The 22,892-nt window shown below is 42.8% G+C and overlaps 1 protein-coding gene across 1 annotated transcript in view; it reads right to left on the bottom strand.

Moving 5' to 3' along the window:
- The window catches only part of LOC124795542 (nuclear pore complex protein Nup155), a 258,190-nt gene extending 238,166 nt beyond the window's left edge, over positions 1 to 20,024 (bottom strand). The window contains 4 exon segments of the mRNA XM_047259615.1: positions 1,415 to 1,511; positions 1,757 to 1,885; positions 18,982 to 19,136; positions 19,916 to 20,024. Of these exon segments, the coding sequence (XP_047115571.1) occupies positions 1,415 to 1,511; positions 1,757 to 1,885; positions 18,982 to 19,132 (377 nt within the window). The 5' untranslated portion in view covers positions 19,133 to 19,136; positions 19,916 to 20,024.
- Between the last annotated feature and the right edge of the window lie 2,868 nt (positions 20,025 to 22,892).

Here is a 22,892-nt window from a genome sequence, read left to right as displayed (position 1 = left end):
TTCATATTGTATATGACTGACCTTGTGGAAAATATTAATAGTAACGTAACCTTAAGCAGATGATGCAGTTATCTACGTGGATGTACAGTCTGAAAGAAACTGCACAAATATTGATAAGAGTTCGAGTTGGCAACTTTATTCAGAAATGCAAAATTGTATACTTCACAACACTGAAGTGTCTTAGGACAACTTTATCAACGAAATAGTTGGAATCGGCAAACTCATACAAATACCTGGGTGTAACAGTTCTTTGGAACATGAAGTGGAATGATCACACAGATTAAATCATGGGTAAAACAGGTACCAGACTTCTCTTTATTGGTATGAAGTAGGGAAATACTGCTTACAAATCACTTGTGAGGCATTTCCTAGGATACTGCTCACATGTGTGGGATCCTTACCCAACAGAACTAACAGTGATATTGAACTTACATAAAAATGATTGAGCAAATATATGCAGGGACGCACTTTCAAGAAGTCATGTTTTCGAGTGGCACAGAAGGATTCATGAAGGCAAAGATTCAGTGCAAGATGATCTCACAGAACTGGTCACCCATCTACAGCACACACTGATGCAAATGTAGGGCATGTAAGGCAAGACTACTCTGTTGTGTGTGTGTGTGTGTGTGTGTGTGTGTGTGTGTGTGCGCGCGCGCACGCGTGCATATGAGAGTAACACACTGCAATTTAAGAAATTACCGTACATTCTCACTCGTAACATAACTCAACATTTCTAAAAGGAAATTTACTTTGGAAGTAATGCTTCTGAATTTACCATTTGCAATATTTTCCCACGACCTGCTAGAAATGGAAGCAGTTGTGCTGTCACACTCATAGGAACAAGGCCCGTGAGAAGTATTGCACTGTCTTTGACACATTTTGCTGTCAGCAGATGTTTGTAGGTGCACTGTGTTTTGTTGTTTTAGATGGTACATTTTCTTTGCAACTAAAGTTTTATTTTAGTGTTATTCTCTTTTTTATGTTTTACTGCTGTAGTATTATTCTGCAGTTGTTGGCTAAAGTAAAATTCTTCATTGGAGTATCATTTCTTACCTGTCAAAATTACAAAAATTTAACTGAAAATTAAAATAATTTATCTTCCTGTAATGCTAAAAAGTTCCTGTTTTTTCCCCACATTTCCCAGATTGTATACATCCTGATCAAGAACTTAACTGAGACACAGACCACTGAAGTGATAGCATGACAGCATAAAGACTAACATTAACCTGGCCTAAGGACATAGAACTGAATGGAGATTACGATGAAAAATAGTATTTTATAGCCGAAGAATCAGGAAACCATACAGTGTACTTAAACTATAAATAAATTTAACCTGCTTTGAGGGGGGGGGAGGGGCGAGTTCCATTACTTATTGAATGACCTTCATACATATAAATAAAAAAACTGTACTAACCCATGCTCGTAAGTCCACACATAAATATCACTATCAATTGTAAGCCAAGCTCTGCCAATTTCAGGAAATAATCCCATCATACAATTGCACTGCATATCTGGAGAAAGTTAAGTGAGATATTCAACTTTTAGTAGCTGTAGAACTTAGCATTTATACTACAATCGTAGAATTATGTGCATTCATGTATGTAATACACCCTGAACATGCACATACAGTTTTTCCATTTATCCTAGTAATGTAACTACAGCATAATGAGATGAATGACTTGCTTTTAAAAACTGACCTCTGTATCACAAAGCATGCATATAATACAGATTTATTAAGAATGTAAAAAAAGGATACGACCAAAATGCTCCATCACTTCTCTTGGTAAAGGAACTTTGTTAATGGATTTAATTTGTTTCACTGATGAAAGTCCTTCTATAGAAGGGTAATCCATTTCTGTTAAGCCACTGACCGTTGCCGTTCCACCTGAAACCACAAAATTAAATTATAAGGGTTCTCCCAAGCAACTTATAGCCACAGTAAAAGTTGTAGTCATATACGGGGGAGGGGGATTGAAAGTGAAAGGAAGCATCTTTTCACTATATGTATCAGGAAGGAAGGAAGGAAGGAAGGAAGGAAGCTCCATTCACTGAGAGGGAGGAATGGCAACAAGAAATGAGATAATTCTTAAGACTTCTCTAACAAACTGAGTTAGAGGAGACATAACAGAACAAGACAAGGAAGAAAGCTTTTAAGGTTCTGAGGCTTAATAACCAAGTCTGAAATTTCCATTTTGAATCATACAGTAAAAAAACGTTCTTAAGTAGAGGCCCTTCAATTAAATATAATATTAGGACTACAGGCTTGTCATTAGACAGTAAATAGAATTCCATAGCGAACATATAAAGTAGCCTTCAAAGAGTGACTCATGACACTGTGCTGTAGCTCTTGTGGTTTTTATTTCTGAGTCATGTCCTCTGACTGGTTGATGTGGCCTGCCATGAATTTCTCATCTGTGTCAGCCTCTTCATTCCAGAGTAGCACTTAAATCCTACAGCCTAAATTATTTGTTGGATGTATTCGAATCTACAGTTTTTCCAACCAAAACTCCCTCTTGTACCATGGAGGGTACTACACAATGTCCTATTACCCTGCCTCTTCTCAGTGTTTTCCATATGTTCATTTCTTCACTGATGCTTCTTTAGCATCACATCTCAGATACTTTGCCTCTTCTTTTCTGGGTTTTCCCCACAGCCCACAATTCACTACCACACAATGCTGTGCTCCTAATGTATACTCTTATAAATTTCTTTGTGTGTTTGATATTAGTAGACTTCTTTTGGCTATGAATGCCCTCTTTGCCTGGGTATTTTTTATGTACACATTGCTTTGTCCATCATGTATTATTTTACTTACAAGGTAGCATAATTCTTTAACTACTACTGCTTCGCGGTCACCAAGTGTTTCATTAAGTTCATTGCTAATGTCATTTCTGATACCCCTCATTACTTTTGTCTTTCTTCAGTTACTGTCAGTCCATACTTTGTATTCATTAGGCTGTTCATTCCATCCAGCAAGTCCCATATTCTTCATTTTCCCTGAGGTTGGCAATGCCATCAGCGAATATTATCACTTTGAAATTTAATCACATTCCTGATCTTTCCTTTATTTCAGTCATTTCTTCCTCAGTTTACAGGACGAACAGTAGGGGCCAAAAACTACAGCCCTGTCTTACACCCTTTTCATTCTCAGAATTCCATGCTTCATCTTCCAACATAACTGTCCCTTTTGGTTGTTGTACAAATTGTATGTTACCCATATTTCCTTACAAATTACTCCCACTTCTCTGAAAAGTTTTTTTCTGAATCAACAAATCCTATGAACATAGCTTTATTTTTCTTGTCTTGCTTTCATTATCAAGCACAATGTTAGAACTGCCTCTCGGGCACCATTACCTTTCAAAAAACCAAACAGATCATCTTTTAACAGCTCCTCAATTTTCTTTTCCATTCTTCTGTATATTATTCGTGTTCGGAACTTGGACACAGGAGCTGTTAAACTGATTGTATGAAATCTCTTGCCCTTGTTATCTTAGGGATTGGTGGATGTTTTTCTGCAAGTCTGATGGTATGTCTCCAGTCTCAGATTCTACACACCCACCTGTAAAACCATTTAGTTACTGCTCCCAGGAATTTTAGAAATTTCAAAAGGATGTTATCTATCCCTTCTGCCTCATATGATTGCAAGTCTTCTGGATCTTCTATGTTTTCCATATCAACCCCCATTAATTCTTCTACTGCATCAGACAGTGTCTCTGCTTTGAAGAAGTCTTGAATGTACTCTTTCGACCTATCTGCTCCTTCCCCTGTGTTTAACGCTGAAATTCCCACTGCATTCTTATTGTTGATGCTCTTACTTTTAATTTCAGTGAAGGTTCTAGCTAGCATTAATTTTGTAAGAAGTGAAAATTTTAAGAGGTTACCTACACTAAATTTAGGGTTGGTTGGTTCGTGGGATTAAAGGGACCAGACTGCTACGGTCATCGGTCCCTTTTTCCAAAACTTAAAAACACCCACACAGAATAAAAACAAACAAGGAAGAGATGACAGATGACACAGGATAAGAGAAACTTAGACAAAGACCAGACAAAACGAAGTAAAATCACACAGTGTGTGACAGTGGTTGGCCGACCAGAGAGAATAAAAAGGAAAAGCCAACAACCGAGAAACATATTAAAAACCCAGTCTAAAACCGTAGGCCAAAGGCCACACTCAACACAAAATAAAGACAAACACTTAGAGCAAGTGATACAAGCCCCCTGCCCGAATAAAATGCAAAACTAAGCCCGCCATGGCAGTGTCATTTGTTAAAAGGGCAGGGAGCGTATCAGGCAGCGCAAATGTCTGACTGAGCACAGCTAAAAGCAAAAAGGGCAAATAAAATGTGCACCACCGTCAAAACCGCCCCGCAGCGACAGAGAGGCGGGTCCCCAAGGCTGAGTAAATATCTATGCGTCAGCCGGATGTGTCCAATGCGGAGCCGACAAAGGACGACTGAGTCCCTATGAACGGCTCGCATGGATGACTGCCACACAGCCGCCGTCTCCTTGACAGCACAGAGTTTATTAGGTGTGGTCAGATCACGCCATTCAGCGTCCCAAAGCGAGAGAACTGCACGGCGTAAGACTGCCCGCAAATCAGTCTCTGGGAGGTTTACCTCCAGAGTTGGTTCACTGGTGGCCTGTTTGGCCAGGCGGTCTACATGTTCATTGCCGGGTATCCCAACATGGCCTGGGGTCCACACAAAGACCACAGAGCAGCCGCAACGGGCAAGAGCACGGAGGGACTCCTGTACAGCCATCACCAGCCGAGAGTGAGGGAAACACTGGTCAATAGCTCATAAACTGCTCAAGGAGTCGCTACAGATAACGAAAGACTCACCTGAGCAGGAGCGGGTATACTCTAGGGCACGAAAGATGGCAACCAGCTAAGCAGTGAAAACGCTGCGGCCAGCCGGCAATGAATGTTGTTCGTAGTGGTTCCCTAGAGTGAGAGCATAACCAACATGACCAGCAACCATCGAACTGTCAGTGTAAACAATGCCAGAGCCCTGATATGTGGCAAGGATGCAAAGAAAGCGGCGGTGGAAGACCTCTCGAGGGACTGAGTCCTTCGGGCCCTGTGCCAATTCGAGCCGAAGGCAACGGCGAGGCACACACCACAGGGGTGTACGCAGAGGGGCCCGGAAAGGAGGTGGAAGAGGGAAAACACCAAGCCCGGAGAGAAGCTCTCTGACATGGACCGCGATCGTACAACCTGACCACGGCCGACTTTCTGAGAGATGGACGACCGACTGTGGGAACAGAGGCCGATAGTTAGGGTGCCCGGGCAAGCTACAAACATGCGTAGCATAAGCGGCCAGTAAACGTTGGCGCCGTAACCGCAGTGGAGGGACACCTGCCTCCACAAGTATGCTGCCCACAGGGCTGATCCGGAAACCACCACTGGCAAGTCGGATCCCGCTGTGAAGGATTGGGTCCAGCACCCGCAATGCAGATGGGGATGCTGAACCATAAGCCAGGCTCCCATAATCCAGACGGGACTGGATTAATGCCTGGTAGAGCCGTAAGAGGATAGAGCAGTCGGCGCCCCAGCTGGTGTGGCTCAAGCATCGCAGAGCATTAAGATGTCGCCAACATATCTTTTTAATCTGTCGAATATGTCGGAGTCAAGTCAGCCGGGCATCAAAAATCACACCCAAAAACCGATGTGTCTCCACCACACCAAGAAGTTCGCCAGCAAAATAAAGCTGCGGCTCAGGGTGAAATGTTCGTCGCCGGCAGAAATCCAGAACATAGATCTTGGCAGCCGAAAACTGGAAGCCATGCGCTACAGCCCAAGACTGCGCCTTGCGGGTAGTGCACTGCAGCTGACGTTCAGCAGCTGCAATGCCAATGGAGCTATAGTAGAGGCAGAAGTCGTCAGCATACAAGGAAGCTGAAACAGACGTTCCCACCGCCACAGCGAGCCCTTTAATTGCAATTAAAAACAGGCAGTCACTTAGGACAGACCCCTGTGGTACCCGGTTCTCCTGAACTCGAGAGGAACTATGGGAGGCCGCAACTTGCACGCGGAAGATATGATGTGACAGAAAATTTTGTAGGAAAATCGGCAGTGCCCCCCGAAGACCCCAACCATGAAGCGTAGAGAGGATGTGATGGCACCATGTCATATCGTACGCCTTCCGCATGTCGAAAAAGACAGCGACGAGGTGCTGACAGCGGGCAAAGGCCTTACAGGTGGCTGACTCCAGGCTCATCAGATTGTCGGCGGCAAAGTGGCCTTTACGGAACCCACCCTGAGATGGAGCCAGAAGGCCCCGAGACTCGTACCCAACTCAACCGCCGGCTCACCATGCGTTCGAGCAACTTGCAAAGAATGTTGGTGAGGCTAATGGGGCAGTAGCTGTCCACCTCCAATGGGTTCTTGCCAGGTTTCAAAATGGGGATAACAATGCTGTCCCGCCATTGCGACGGAAACTCACCCTCAACCCAGATACGGTTGTAACGGTCGAGGGGGCGTAGCTGGCAGTCCACTGAAAGGTGTTTCAGCATGTGACAGTGGATGGCCCGGGAGCTGTATCAAGGCAAGCGGCTAGGGCACTGTGGAGTTCCCACTCACTGAGTGGAACATGGTAGGATTAAGGATGGCGGGTGCGAAATGAAAGGCTCCGATGATCCACCCACTCTTTAATGGAGCGGAAGGCCAGAGGGTAATTCGGAGATGCGGAACTCTGAGCAAAATGCTATGCCAAGAGGTTTGCAATTATGTCGGAGTCAGTACAAACCGCTCCATTCAGTGAGAGCGCAGGGACGCTGACAGGGGTCCGATAGCCATAGAGGTGCCTAATCTTGGACCAAACCTGCAATGGAGAGATATGGAGCCCAATGGTGGAGACATACTGTTCCCAGCACTCCTGCTTTCATTGGTGGATAAGGCGGTGGGCCCGCACATGCAGCCATTTGAAGGCGATGAGGTGTTCTATTGAGGGATGTCGCTTGTGACACTGGAGCACCCGCCGGCAATCTTTAATCGCCTCAGCGATCTCAGGCGACCACCGAGGCACAGTTCTCAGCCGGGGGGACCCAGAAGAACAGGGAATGGCAGATTCTGCAGCTGTAACGAAGCCGGTGGTGACCGAGTGAACCACAGCATCAATAGCTTCATTAGAAAGAAGCGCAATAGTGGCCATGGAGGAGAACTAGTCCCAGTCAGCCTTATTCATAGCCCATCTGCAAGGGTGCCCACAAGAGTGACGCTGTGGCAGTGACAGAAAGATCGGAAAGTGGTCACTACCACACAGGTTGTCATGCACACTCCATTGGACAGACGGTAAGAGGCTAGGGCTGCAGATCGAAAGGTCGATGGCGGAGTTTGTGCCATGTGCCACACTGAAATGTGTGAAGGCACCATTGTTTAAAAGGGAAAGGTCGACCTGTGCCAATACGTTCTCAATGGTGGCGCCTTGACCTGTTGCCACTGACCCACCCCACAGAGGGTTATGGGCGTTGAAGTCGCCCAGTAACAGGAAAGGTGGCGGCAATTGGGCTATCAGTGCCACCAGGACATGCTGCGGGACAACATCATCCGGTGGAAGATAGAGACTGCAGACATTAACAGCCTGTGTCTGTCACATCAAGGTGTTTGTAGAGGGACAGACTCGCTATGAAGAGAGTGAAGGACATAGATGCAGATGCCACCAGACACCCTTTCATTAGCTGCCCAGTTCTTATAATAACCCCGATAGCCACGGAGGGTGGGGGTCCACATTGCCGGAAACCAAATTTCTTGAAGAGCAATGCAGAAGAAAGGGTGAAGGCTGAGAAGTTGTCGGAGCTCAGCAAGATGGTGGAAGAAACCGCCGCAGTTCCACTGAAGGATGACATTGTCCATGGCTGAGGAAGGTGGGAAGGGAGTGGAGAGGCAGATTACACTGCTGGGTCGCTTGCTGCCACCAATTCAGTACCCGCACGAATGATATCCATTGCGTCCGAGGATCCGGTGAGATCTAGGTCTTCAACAGACGCCAGAATCTCTACCTCATCCTCAGACGCTGAGCTTGCAGGAAGTGGTGGGACGGGTGCCACCACACTGTCATCATTCTTGGGAACCACCTTCTTTCTCTGCTTCTCGCGCTGTGTGTTCAGTGGTTCAGGATGGGAGGGCTTCACTGGGTCAGTCTCAGGGACGGACGACGACCATGTGACCCTACAACCAGCGACTGGTGGTTGTTTCAGCCACTTGCAGGTGTCCGCTTTTCCACTGGTCGGAACTTGTAAAGGGATGTCCCAAAGGGACCCCTTCCTGGCGAGAGTAGCCGAAGAAGCCTTACTCTTCTCTGGCTGGGAAGTGGGAACTGATGTTCCCGATGGTTGGGGGGTGGGAGGGGAGGGGGGTGGGTGGGGGGGGGTGTTACTCCTGAAGTAGATGGAGCGGGAGCAACAGGGAGTGAAGTGCCTCCCCACAATCAAAAGGGCCAGTGGATTCTGACCCCTATCATAGAGCCAACCATACGTGACAACACGGGGGGTGGGAGAACTGCTGTTGCAGCAGCGGTGTAGGTCGACGTCATTAGCACAGGATGGAGCCTCTCACATTTCTGCTTAGCCTCGGTGTAGGTCAGGCGGTCCAGGGTCTTATATTCCATTATCTTCCGTTCTTTCTGGAAAATCCTACAGTCCGGCGAGCAGGGCAAATGGCGTTCTCCACAGTTAACACAGATAGGAGGCAGGGCACATGGAGTATTGGGATGCGAAGGACGTCCACAATCTCGACATGTGATGCTGGAAGTACATTGGGTTGACATATGCCCAAACGTCCAGCATTTAAAACACATCGGGGGAGGGACATATGGCTTCACATCACAGCGGTAAACCATCACCTTGATATTTTAGAGTAAGACATCACCCTTGAAGGCCAAGATGAAGGCACCGGTGGCTACCTGATTATCCCTCGGACCCCGATGGACGCGCCGAACACCTCGTCGTTCTAGGTTGGCGCATAGCTCGTCTGAGTGCAGAAGAAGATCCCTGTGGAAGATAATACCCTGGACCATGTTTAGACTCTTATGGGGTGTGATGCTAACTGAAACATCCCCCAACTTGTCACAAGCGAGCAACCTCCGTGACTGGGCAGAGGATGCCGTTTTGATGAGAACTGAACCAGAGCGCATTTTGGACAAGCCCTCCACCTCCCCGAACTTGTTCTCTATATGCTCCACAAAAAACTGGGGTATCGTCGACATAAATGATTCACCATCAACTCGTGTACAGACAAGGTATCGGGGTGAATAATCGGCACTGTCGTCTTAAGCCATATGTGTCTCCCATGGAGCGGCCAGGGAGGGAAATGATCTCGGATCATATTTCTTCCTGTTGAGGTTAGACCTGGATCGCTTAGAGACTGCTGGTGGAGGCCCACCAGCAAGAGATGATGTACCACGGTTCATTGTGGGTCATCCGCCCTGATGCTACCCACTCCAACCAGGGGCTCTCACCACGGGTGCCACCCAGCCACAGCAAAGACCACCTGGCAGGATGGCCTTTGCTGGAAGTCCTGATGCCCCAGACGGATAGGCATCAACTCCTCGGCACACATGGGGAGGTAGCAGCTCAGGCATCAGCAGTGCGATCCCTGTGTAGTCAGGGGGCTACCACCAAGAGAGTACATGACGACCCCACCACAACGGACTGGCTACCGTGCTGATGTCGGGTGTCTAATATCCATGTGTATCATGACGGTGAAGATGGAAGTGCACAACAGAGGGCACGTATGCTACCCGGAACACACTGCAGCTGATGTGGCCGGAAGCTCGGTGTAAGGCCAACTCCATGACAATATCAGGTGTGCCAGATCTTAGGGCAAGATGGATATAGAATGCACCATGTAAGGCGTCCTTCCCCAAACGGTACGAACTAATGGAAAATTTTGAAATATAGTGGTCAAACCTCGTAGGGGGCCATCACATTAAGGCCGAAACGTTGGATACTCCTTTTAGTCGCCTATTACGACAGGCAGGAATACCGCGGGCCTATTCTTACCACCAGACTCGCAGGGGGGCTAAATTTATGGAAGAGTAGAGGAAGCTTATGACTGAGGATACAAAAACACTTTAATGGTCTGGGGAGGGGGTCACACTCCTTAAGACAGTCAAAATAGAATTGAGCAACTTTTTAGAAGCCATTGCTGCACTCAGTGTTCACAGTCTTGCACGCGAGATGTAGTGGAATACCTTGCACTCATCAGACAGTGAACATGTTTATGGTGTGATGTTACTTGAATACAGACAATAGCAATATTAAGTACTCAGCCTGTAAATTCAATGTAGATGTATATAGATTGTGGATTTTTTTTTTTTAATAGAAATTCTGACATGTAATGAACTAATTTTTGGCTGTAATCCATTTGAAAATGGCTACACCGTAGAACCTGCATTTGTAGATTTTGTGAATAAAGTTGTAAGTGTCAAAAGTGGCAAAGTTGTTTCTTCAAAAACTGATATAAACACACATATCTAAGGAGGACAAACAGGAGCTTAATGCAAGAAGAATGTGGTTAAAATCTGAAATAATAGCAAGTATAAGAAAACAAGGAAGATAATAAACAGGGTAAGAGGGGAATGACTGGGCTAGCAAGAGTACAGATGGCACTCAGGACGTCCTCAGGCTCAGCATGTGGCAGGAGGCACACCTCCCAACAACCTAATGTCTTCTGACTCTAATAAAGGTCAAAACATTAAAGCTGTGAATAAAAACTAGTCTCTTGGAGAAACCATAAAACCTCCCCAGCTGTCCTTTCATTATCAGCCAGAATTGGGCATAAGACGTCCTTGTGATTCATGTTCGTCAAATAGCTGTAATGATGGGGCCACTCCAGGAAGATGTGAACCAGCACTAGCAAAGAATCACAGCCACGTAGGTGGGGTGGGGAGGGGTCTGGCTCTGGCTGCAAAGTTTAAAATCACAACCCAGATGGGCATGACCAACACAAAGCCAGCATAAGGCAGTGGACTCTCTCCAAGACAAACAGAAGGAGTAACATTGCACAGCAGTGGTCTCCACAATAGCACACAGTTTGTTGGAAGGAGCAGAAGCCCACCTTTCTCGGCTTTAACTGTGACAGATTGCACGCTCACAAAACAGTGACCAGTTGCCATATAACAAATGCCAATCATTAGTCATTTCCCTAGTTAAGCGATCAGTTACTCTTTCCCCGGGATTCCCACATTACTTAGGATCGAAAGGAGAACGGGTAATATTGGTCTATAGTCTGCAGACTGTTCAAAAAGTCAAAGCATAACAAATGTAAGTTGTAATTTTTCTTCTCAATGAAATGTAGGAGATCCAGAACTAACCATCAGTTCTGCCTTGAAGGCAGTACAAGTCTCTTACAAAGAGTGCTGTTCCTAGTGTTTGGCATAAGTGAAAACATACCATGTCTTTTCTGTATCTCTATGTCATCATAATAAATGATTTCAGTTGCAGCAGGGCTGAGAGGAAGCTACGATGGAAAACAATGGTGGCGCCAAGAGATTTTAAGCCCTCATAATAGTTGACTTGTGGTCTGTGCACATATCAAGGTGGGATAATAGCACATTCTTGAAGAGACGCTTGGAAGCTGCTACAAAGAATTCCCTAACGCATTCCAATTTGAACACTGGGTCGGCATTCCTGGGAAGGAAAAAGAATCTGATAATCAAAAGGCTACGGAATTGGTACATAGTAGCAGTGTAAATGACAAGCAGTTGGTGGTGTCAGAAGTCTACACTTTTCCTTCAGTGATGAGCCTAAACCCACAATAATGAAGTGAATCTAAAAATCAAAAAGCTAATGGTGCTGCTGAATCTTTATCTGGCATTCATAATCTAGTTGTGACACGAGGCACTCTAGAGTGATGAAACTGTTGTCCTGAGAGGTATGGCTAAGAAAACCAAGAGCTTTTACACTCCACTTGTAACTTGTTTATGGTCGACAGATATGGGTTAATCACACCTGTTTACTGTCTGAGAGAAGGTTCAAAAAACTGTGAATGTGTGATTGTCTTGATGTGTTGGTTCCCAACTAGAGCTCTGAGGATGGTTGAACAACTGCACAGCGGCAAAAACGCACAATCTGTGTTTTAGTGGGTGAAAACTGAAAGCCATGATGAAGATTCAAGAACAGACTCCTGCGCATGAATACTGAAACTGAGGTCCATCCAAAATTCGTCAGCATAAAGTGTGGGAGTAATCAATGGCCTCACAAAGCCCACTGTGAAGGCTGTAATGAAAATGATAACACTCAACACTAGGCCCAAAGAGAAGCCACACTCTTTGTCCCATACAAAGATGAAAGATGTACCGACCAACTAACAGCCTGCCAGATTGTTTTTTTCCAAACATAAAAATGTGGAATCAGTTGGGGACCACACAGATCTATATTTTTACTACTAAAGCTTGCTAGTATAGTTGAAGTATACGCTTTTCTGTTTAGTGTTGTCTGATATTGGAACATTGATTAATTGTGTTCATGTTAGATGTGTTTGATTGACCTGTCCCAGTTGCATTTATCTATATATGTACATTAAGAAAGTAGACACATAAGTACTCTTACAGAAGCCATACTGATAGGTGGACAAAAGAGAGTTATTCAAGGACACAGCACAATTTATGGGTCACCATTGTATCAAGAAATTTACAGAACTTATTAGTCAGACTGATTGATCTAGAACTGTCAATGGAAGTTGGGTTCTTGTTGGCTGAGAATTTGGTATGCCGGAACTTTCTCACCATTATAAAGGGAAATCACTTCTAAGCCAGATAGACTGAAAACAATGAGCAGGCAGTGTTTATGAATAATTTCAGACATTGAATAATTTGATAGCGAAATGACTCAGGACCTATGGCTGTGTTGTGGGTCAACAGAGGGACTCTCAAATAATTATCATTCATTAAAATGCTTTTATATGGTTTGGGGGAACATACAATCAACAGGTAAGCATCTTCCAACTACTGGCAGGAAGATGCACGCACTCCCAATGAGATTACATAGTGTTACTAGCAGTCTTTCTCCCTTTATGTAATTAAAAAAATGATGCCTTGCACACTATCACATAAATGGGGAACCGCCTCAGCCAAAAGGGAGCTGTTTGGCATCTTTTTCCAATACCACTACCTCTTCAAACTTTTACTGTATGTCTTCTAAAAAGAATTAAGGTTTAGCCATTAAGTATAGTACAACTTTTCCAGTACATACTAGATATTATGGGGAATACAAAGGCAGGGTCACTGTAAGGTGGTTGGGCTTAGTATCATAATTGCCAAGCCCATCTGATGAAACTGCCAGAGGTTCACAGCAACCGACTTTTGAGAGTGTAATCCATTTCACTGTGGATTATCCAGCATGGTATCACCCACTCCAACCAAGAACAATCTACACGGATGGCATCCAGCTGCAGCGAAGACTATTTGACACATTGGGTATTCCTCACAGTCCTGGTGTCCCACAAAAGACACTGTATACTCAATGGCTTACATGTTGGGTTCTCAGGTCGCAGATCAGAAGTGGGTTCCTGAATTGCCAAGGGGCTACAACTACACACATACCTAGCAAACCCTCTTATAGACTTGCTACAGTGATGTGTTTTGGGAACACATGGCGTTCTGCCAAGAACACCATGTCAAGATGGTCACATTAAGGGAGGTACCTGCATTTCACAGTTCATGTCCTTCCAGTTTAGCTCGTGCTTTGGAAAATATGGAAGGAAATATACCTCTAATGGGACAATGACTATGTTAAAAAAAATTGTGAACTAGGAACAAACAAGGATGGTTTGTTGATAGGTGGTAAAGTACTAAACAGTGAGATCATCAGTCCCTTGGTCAAGAGGTAGTGATAACCAGAAAAGTGCTTAGAAGAAGAAAGTATGCAGGAGAGGTAAAAGCGAGGCACTGAAAGCAGTAAACATTTACAGAGAATTTAAATTAAATGGGCTGGACCAGTACGTAGGTTATAGCAGAAAAATGGGCCCCCAGGCCTCAGCTTTGGCGACAGACACCCCAGCTGCATGCAATATCTGTTAACCCAATTAAGAGTGAATGAGGCTTCCGTGAGTAGAATGCCTTCTAGTCAAGAGATCCAGAATTTCAATAGAAGTGAATTTCAGAGAATGTAACAGACATCAATTGAACCATCAATAATAAAACAGTATGACCAAAATACTTAGTGCTGCACTTGGGCATCTCCCAGGGCTCTCCGTACAAAAGGGGGGGCAGGCTGCTCAAGCCATGATGCAACACAGGCAAAAATTTAAGGAGGAGGACAGCACCCACTGATCAACAGAATGCTACTCCCAAAACAGGAAACACAGTGCAGCAGAAAAAGAGGCAAACTGCCTAAAAGTAATTAAAACAGAGGAAAAGGAGTGAATGAGGCAGCAGGCAAAGGAGGCAGGGTGAAGGGTCCCCTGACTAAGCATGGGGCAGGAGATGCCACAATCCCTTTTATCACCTCCTCATCACAAAAGCAGTTTAAAATGTTGTATCTGAAAATAAAAACCACTGTCACAGAAAAAAAAAACAGAACCAGTTCAATTGTCTGTGAGTTGCATGCCAACATGAGAGGTAATAAATTCTGAAGACTATGTCCAGCATGGAGAGCCAGAAGGAAGGGGCATTCCACCAGGATATGAGCAACTACCAGTAAGGCTCCATAACAATAATGTGGGGGTGGCTCATTACTTATAGGAAAACTGTGGGTCAGTCCAATATAATTGATATGGAGGAGACAAACATTGAATTTCTTCCTTGCCATGCAGCAGTCATCTCCTCGGTAGTGTGGAGTTCATGAGAGGGTGCAGTAGCTTACATATATGGTTTTCAGCCTCCAAGAGAGCAGAGGTCTAAATTGCATCCACAAATCTGCAGCTGGGATCGTCAAAGCAAATGGAGGGCAGGTGATCGCATCTCTAGCCACTTGATTAGCCAGTTCACTCACTGGGATACCCATATGACCTGGGACCCAGAGGTAGCCAGCTGAGCAGGCACTACGGTTCCACTCAGAGAGAAGGTGATGAATAGCAGATATCAAACAGTGACAATGGTAAAACTGGTGACATCGATCTCTGGTCTGAAATCTGCCCACAGAGTCACTATGTATTTAAAATCAGTCAAGGGAGACTCTTTTTATGAAATAAGGGGCTCTGCTTATGGCCATGAGGCCCACTGTAAAAACACTACATATCCCAGCATCGAACGGTGTTCCTAACCAACGAGACACATAAAAGCATAACCCATCCTATCCGTGGTTTCAGAGTTGTCAATGTGAAAGAGAGTAGCACACCATACTCCTGAAGACCTGAAAGGAACAGAAACAGAAAGGTTAAGGGGTGGCAACAGACATTAGGTTCTTGAAACAGATCAGTCCTAATCTGGGGCCTGGGCAAAAAACCAAAGGGGGAGGGGGGCGAGAAAACATGGGGAGTAATTGTAGGGGGTATAAGTGCAAGTCTTGGTAGTGGGCTGTGAGGAGCATTCCAACTAGTAACCCTACCCAGTGGCAGTTGACAGGGGCTCAATGCCCTTTGCACGCAAGAAAGAATAGGATATACTGAAGGGTCAGGAAATTGTCAAATGGCAGTTGCATAGGTGTGTACAAGTTGGTACTGTTGAAGCTGAAGAATGAAGACCCTCACTTTGGAAGAGTGACGCTCTCCAGGACTGGGTCCAACAACTTCGAAGCCGAAGGCACCACCGAGGCATAAACCTGGCAAACAAAGTCGCCAAGTGTGACTGGATCAATACCCAGTAGATTTGATGGAGAGTGGTGCAATCCACACCTGAAGATGTGTGGGCAAGGAAGCAGAGAAAGATAAGCTTTGCATTCAGTCTTTAGTTGACAAATATGGAGCAGCCAAGTCAGTTCTTTAAAAAAAAGATGATTCAAAAACCGCTTCCAGCATGGCACCCAAGTAAAGTTCTGGGACAGCATGGACTGTGGTAAGATGACATAAATGCTGATCTGTGTTTTTGCAGAAGAAATTTGGAAACCACAGGAAAGGGTCCATGCAGAGAAGTAACAACTCTGACTTGGAGCAACTGGTGAAATAAAAACTGAAGTAAAAGTCGGTATGGACATATAAAAGACCAGTCACAGAGTCTGATGGTGCCAGGCAATGGCAGGTGATGGGAGTTAAGGAAATGCCTGTCGGACTACTTTTTCCAATCTACGAAGATGGCAGAGTGTGGACTGTCCCTCCCAGAAACAACACTGATGGGGCACAAGAGGCACCCATTACCGAACAAAGTGTGAAAAGGATGACATGGGTGACTGACAAGAAGAATGGAAGTAATAGCATACGATAGAGGCAGAAACTGCAACACAGAAAAGGAAGTGGTCATCCTGCAGCTCAGTACCCCATACTCGCAACACGCACACATGAAGGTCTTAAGTCTTCTGGTAGGAACATTCCACTAATAAGGGTATTAGAGATTGAACAAACACAGATCAGATAATCATATGTCAGGAAACTGGCCCTGTCCTTTTCAAAAGAACCACTTAATATTGGCAGGATGGCCTGAAACAGACCTGAAAGCCACGCCTTCCTAACACGAGGCCAGGTTCTGACCACATTTCCACATCAAGCAGTTCTGTGAGGTTTTAACTAACAAGGCATCCTACTTCTTTACTGAAATATATTATTAACCACCACATTGTGTCATCTACAATAGCTGGATTGAAGTTGCAGTCTTACGTAATCTAATGCTAACCACAGGACCACACTGACATGGATTTTTATTTTTTTTATTTTTAATGCAATACTGCAAATAGAACACTGCCATCACTTGACAAAATATGCCTTCACATCCACCTCCATTCACCAACACTAATTGCAGGCAGCCCCACAAACCAAGAGAACTGAGTCACTGGAGGAAGTAATGCTCCTCCCTTCTAGGTTGACTGCTGACTGCACATTGCACACTCAGAATCAGCACAAATGTCTCCATGTTAGGGGAGATCCACTACCTCCTCCAGGTCAGAATATGTAAGAATTGCTAAGTGCTGCTTCCAGACAAGCACAATTATATTTAAGTGAATTAATTTTACATAGGCAATGTCTGAATCATGCCGAAGCAGCAACAGCAGTCAGATGAAATTAGGTAAGCCAGCTAAGTGACTAATATTTACTGAAGAGTTAGAACGATCATATTGAAAATGGAGAGGTACTACCAAACTCAACATGCAGTCCACTTCATAAATGATTTAACTTTGTAAGTCATCTGTCAATGTGAGGGAGAAATAACTTGCAAGAACATGAATAGCGCGGAGAGCCAGGAGGAGGCGGCATTCCACCAGGATATGAGCAACTTTAACTTCAGTGATTCATAACTTGTTTATTTGAATTCTGCCAACCCACAACTTTAATTCAACAAATGTGATGAGGTTTATTGTATGGGAAAAGAATAATTAATGAAAAATGGGAAACCCTGGATGCAAAGCAGTATTGCGGAAATTTAGAGAGCCGACATTTGAGGCAGACTGCCAAATAATTCTACTGCCGCAAACATACACTTCGTGTATGAATCACAATGACAACACAAATGAAGTTGTGAGTTCGTGAGGGGGACACGAAAGGAAATGACTAGTAAATGGTAATAGTTACTCACCGCCACACATTATATGGCGACCTGCCAAGTATTTACGTACAGCTTAGTAATAAGTACTATCAAAAACAATGGATGCCACATTGTCCACTAATAAAATATTTTAAAATTCCGCTAATTCCTTGATTATACATATGTGAGATCTTTATTTTCTTATACATGAAGTACAGACTTGAAAGTAACAGTTTCAAATAAAACTACAGAACTTAGTACAGAGAAAATTCTAAACTTCAAACACACTGTTTAAAACCAGGACATATGGAGTTCAGAATTAACAATAAACTAAAAGATAGGAATATAATCAACACGAAGCTTTGATTTGCTAAAAAGACTGCTTGTCATTCATGCAGAATGAGGAATTCACAGAAAACCGTATCAAAATTTGGATAAGAGATTATCATATTTTACTATTTACCAGGAAACTATTTTCTATGTTATAAAATTTTAGCACAATCAATTATTCAAAATGACAGTCACAATCGCATTATTTATTTTGCCACCAACCGGTTTCAACCCGCGATTGTGTCATCTTCAGGGCAATTTACACCATTTAGTCACTCACTGGTGTTGTCACCCTGCCTGTGTATGGTTAGCAGGTCACTCGCTGGAGTCGTCACTCTGCCCGTGCACAGTTGGTAGTTACCAACCGTGCACAGGCAGGGCGACGACTCCAGTGAGTGACCAAATGGGTTAAATTGCCCTGAAGATGACACCATCACGCGTTGAAACCAGTTGGCGGCAAAATAAATAATGCGATTGTGACTGTCATTTTGAATAATTGATTATACGTAAATTAATCGTTATCTCCACACAACTATGTTGTCCAAAAATTTTGGCACAAACTGTGTCTGATAAAAAGAACACTGTACAGTAAGGACCAACCACATGTATAGTGTTAAGGTACTGACTTCACATGTAGGAGGACAGAATTTCCTCAGCTCACCTATTCTGGTTTAGGTTTTATGCGATTTTCATAAATCATTGCATGTACATGCCGGGATGGTTCCTTAAGCAAGGCCGTGGACAACCACCTGCCCTAACCTCATGAAACATTTTTATATTCTGAGTCCATGTACATTGGAGATATTTATTTCCATTTTATTATGACAAATACTGTATCACTGTCAGAATCCCTGAATGAAAGAGTAAGCATTTTAATTTTTTTGGATTCCATGAGGTCAGGAAACAAATTCAGTTGCTATCCACAGTAACAGTCTGAATACCACATCACTATCACCTGCAGTAATTGGAAGTATGTTACATATACAGTAGTCTCACAAATTAATGACGACAATCATCTAGTATGAGTTGTGAGGTGGAAGAAAGAAAGAAAGAAAGAAAGAAAGAGAGAGAGAGAGAGAAATTGATTTTGCCATGTAACATACCTTGTGCTACTTGGGTGACTTCTATTAAAGAAGGGAAACAGTTGTCTTTCTGAAGAGCTCTATCCAGTGCCCTTCCAGCAAGTTCCAGAGATTCGACATGGGACCTAAATGGGTCCAAAGGCACTGCTCTGTCCATGGCTGAGCTCAGCATATTTCTGAAAAAGAAATAATTAACATCCGAAATGTGGAAAAGACAGATGGGCGTTTACTGTTGTACAGACATCAGCACAGTATTAAAAGTGAACATTCTGTTCGGGAGCCCGTGTCTGTGTACACCGTGTAACAGCGAGTACACTACTTTCAAAATAGACGTGCCCACTGTTACCTGTGACCATTTTCAATGTATAAAAAACGAGATAATTCAACAAGTAACGTTAATTTAATAAAACTAACGGAGCATTCTCAAATCTTGATTGCATCGGCTCTTCGACTATTTAAGGGCACTATCCATGCACAAACATAGAACACTGGTTTCGGATGTAGCTCGACTTGTTTATATACCTCAAAATGTGTGTTTCCTGTTTTGAGACTAAATAAATAATGTTGCTGGTTTGAGATCTGCAAAGTCTTGTTCAAATTATGTTTTTCTCCCACATAAGAACCGGAACATAAACAAGTTTTAATTAAAAGTCTAAATGCTATTCTTTTCTGCGCCTGAGGTTCAACAGATTTTTTAGGTGCGTTGGTGTGATTTTTTTATTGGACATTTTACGTTGGGGTCAACTTTCTTAACACTCATTTCACACTGTGGCTGCTCTGTGACAATTCAGCATACTTTTCATTCATGAAATCATCTATGATCGTTTATCATTTAACAATACCGGCACCAAATGTCATAACGCCCAATTACGCTACGTGACGCTAACTTACAGCAGATAATGTTAATTCAAATATCTACGTCAGCAAACATTCGTGTTGTCTATTATATACTCACACTTCACGGATGTGTAACAAACGTATGTATTAAAACAACGTGATTTCGGCGCTCCTGTGGATTTCATATCAACCAAACGGCTAACGCTGATTCGTTGCCAACATTGACACCACAACTTTTCTCTGCAACATACCAAATTGGAGATATCGCAAGTAAAAAAAGAAAAAGGAAATAACTGACAAAACTGCAGAAAAACGCAGAATAATTAATAGCACACTCTTTCTACTACTTTCGATATTTCTTGGAGGATGCGTACATAAACTATTCAAAGTGGAAAATAACGGAGTTCACCTGAGGATAATAATATAATCTTACGAGAAAACACGGTACTAATTAATATTTAGGAGCATATGAATGTTCACGTCCTGGAATTAGAAATCCACTTGTGTGTGATCAAATGTAACAACAGTGTTATCCTTCCAGTGTCCAATGAAAAGTTCAGGCAGGCAGGTGCTAAAGAGGTCCAAAACTCACAAAATTCTCACAACAGGAAAGTAGATAATAATGTTCCCACATTTAACCAAAATATTGGTGAGTTAAAGAAAAAAGTAGATTCTCACAAAAGTAAAGTAAAAAATAATGTTACCATTTTTCACCAAAATATCCCGGGATTGAAGAATAAAGTAGATGAGATCCTGGTTTGTTTAGACGACATTGAATCTGATAATGTAATAGATATACTATACCTGTCTGAGCATCACATTGTGTCTGATAAGGAAAAGTTAAATATCAGTAGTTATAATCTAGCTGTACATATGAGTAGAGAGAATAAAGTGAGAGGAGGAGTTGCCATATATGTCAAAAGTTATCACTGTGTAGAAAGCTTAGATACAAAAAAGTTTTGTCTAGACCAACATATAGAAGCATTTGCCTGTCAACTTAAACTGAAGGAGGGCTCTTTTATAATTGTAACAGTATATAGGTCCCCTTCAGGAAACTTTCATTTATTCCTGGAAAACTTGGATGCCTTGTTGTGCTATCTGTCAGATAGGGGAAAGAATATTATTATTTGTGGGGACTTCAGTGTTGATTCACTGAAAGAGTGTAATCAGAAGAATGACCTGGAAGTCTTGCTCGGTTCTTTCAATTTGACATCTGTCATTAATTTTCCTACTCGGGTAGTAAGGGACAGCAGCACATTGATAGATAACACTTTTATAGACCAAGACAGGTTTAAAAACATAAATTGTTGTCCTGTTGAGAATGGCCTTTCTGATCATGATGCTCAACTAATTACAGTATATGACATAGCTCCATTCATTAATTCAAAACTACCCTCCAAAGTTGTGCATTCAATTAATGACCCAACAATTAGAAATTTCAGAGAAAATCTTCAGCAGTTAGACTGGGATGGGGTGTACAAGGAACCTGATGCTAATTTAAATATAACTTATTTGATGATACACTTGTAAGAGAATTTGAAAACTGTTTCCCCAAGAAATTAGTTAAATCTTATTATAAGAAACCATGCAAAAAAACTTGGCTTACTAAAGGAATAAAAATATCTTGTAATCACAAAGGGAACTGTATCTAACAACAAGAAAGAGTAATGGCCCAGAAACAGCCAAATATTATAAAACTATTGTGCTACATTAAGAAAGGTTACTAAAAAGTCCAGGAGCATGTGCATCATGTCTGAGATTAATACCTCTGATAACAAAATCAAAACAATTTGGAATATTATTACAAGGTAGACAGGGCAACCAAGATAAAGGATGACAGCATCATCATCAAAGCGAATGGAAACTTGATAAACAACAAGCCAGAAGTCGAAAACATTTTGAATAATCATATTTTAAATGTTGTAGAGAAAGTAAGATCCAAATGTTCATTAGGAGATCCAAGGCAGTTAATGAAAGAGGCCATACCCACATCATTTGATACAATTGAAATTCCACCCACCTCTCCTTCTGAAATTAGGAAGATAGTAAACTCTCTCAAAAATAAGAGCTCACATGGAATTGATGGCATTTCCAGCAGGGAAATAAAAGCTTGTTCCCAAGAAATAAGTGGGATTCTTAGCCACATATTTAATAGCACTCTTAAGCAGGGTATTTTCCCAGATAGACTGAAGTATGCCATTGTTAAACCATTGCATAAAAAAGGGGATACGTCTCATGTCAACAACTACTGCCCAATCTCTCTTCTGACTGCCTTATCCAAAATTCTTGAAAAAGTAATGTATTGTAGAGTAGCTTCACACCTTTGTAAAAATAAAGTTTTAACAAAATGTCAGTTTTATTTCCAGAAGGGTTTTTTCAATGGAAAATGCTATATATACTTTCACTAATGAAATATTAAATGCTCTGAGTAACCGGAATTTGATTGTGTAAATCACAGAATACTTCTAGATAAGCTCAAGTACTGTGGTATCAATGGGACAGTGCTCAAATGGTTTAAATTATACCTAACTGGAAAAGTGCAGAAAGTTGAAATAAACAGTTCACATAACATGCAAAACGCTGGTGATTTCTCAAACTGGGAAACAATCAAAATGGGGTGCCGCAAGGTTCGGTCTTGGGTCCTCTGCTGTTCTTAATATATATTAATGACTTGGCATTCTATATTCACTAAGGTGCAAAGCTGGTGCTTTTTGTCGATGATACAAGTATAGCTATCACACCCAACAGACAAGAATTAACTGATGAAATTGTAAACGATGTTTTCCAGAAAATCATTAAGTGGTTCTCTGCAAATGGGCTCTCATTAAACTTTGACAAAACACAGTGTATACAGTTCCACACAGTAAATGGAATGACGCCATTAATAAATATAGACTTCGATCAGAAATCGGTAGCTAAGGTAGAATATTCAAAATTTCTAGGTGTATACATTGATGAGGGGTTGAACTGGAAAAGAACACACTGAGGATCTGCTGAAACGTTTTGAGTTCAGCTACTTATGCTATTAGGGTCATTGCAAATTTTGGAGATATACATCGCAGTAAATTAGCTTACCACGCCTATTTTCATTCTCT

The sequence above is a fragment of the Schistocerca piceifrons genome, chromosome 4 (genome assembly GCF_021461385.2).
Source record: "Schistocerca piceifrons isolate TAMUIC-IGC-003096 chromosome 4, iqSchPice1.1, whole genome shotgun sequence".
Taxonomy (NCBI): Eukaryota; Metazoa; Arthropoda; class Insecta; order Orthoptera; family Acrididae; genus Schistocerca; species Schistocerca piceifrons.
Note: the sequence above shows the minus strand (reverse complement) of the source record. Positions and strands in the feature narration are given on the sequence as shown.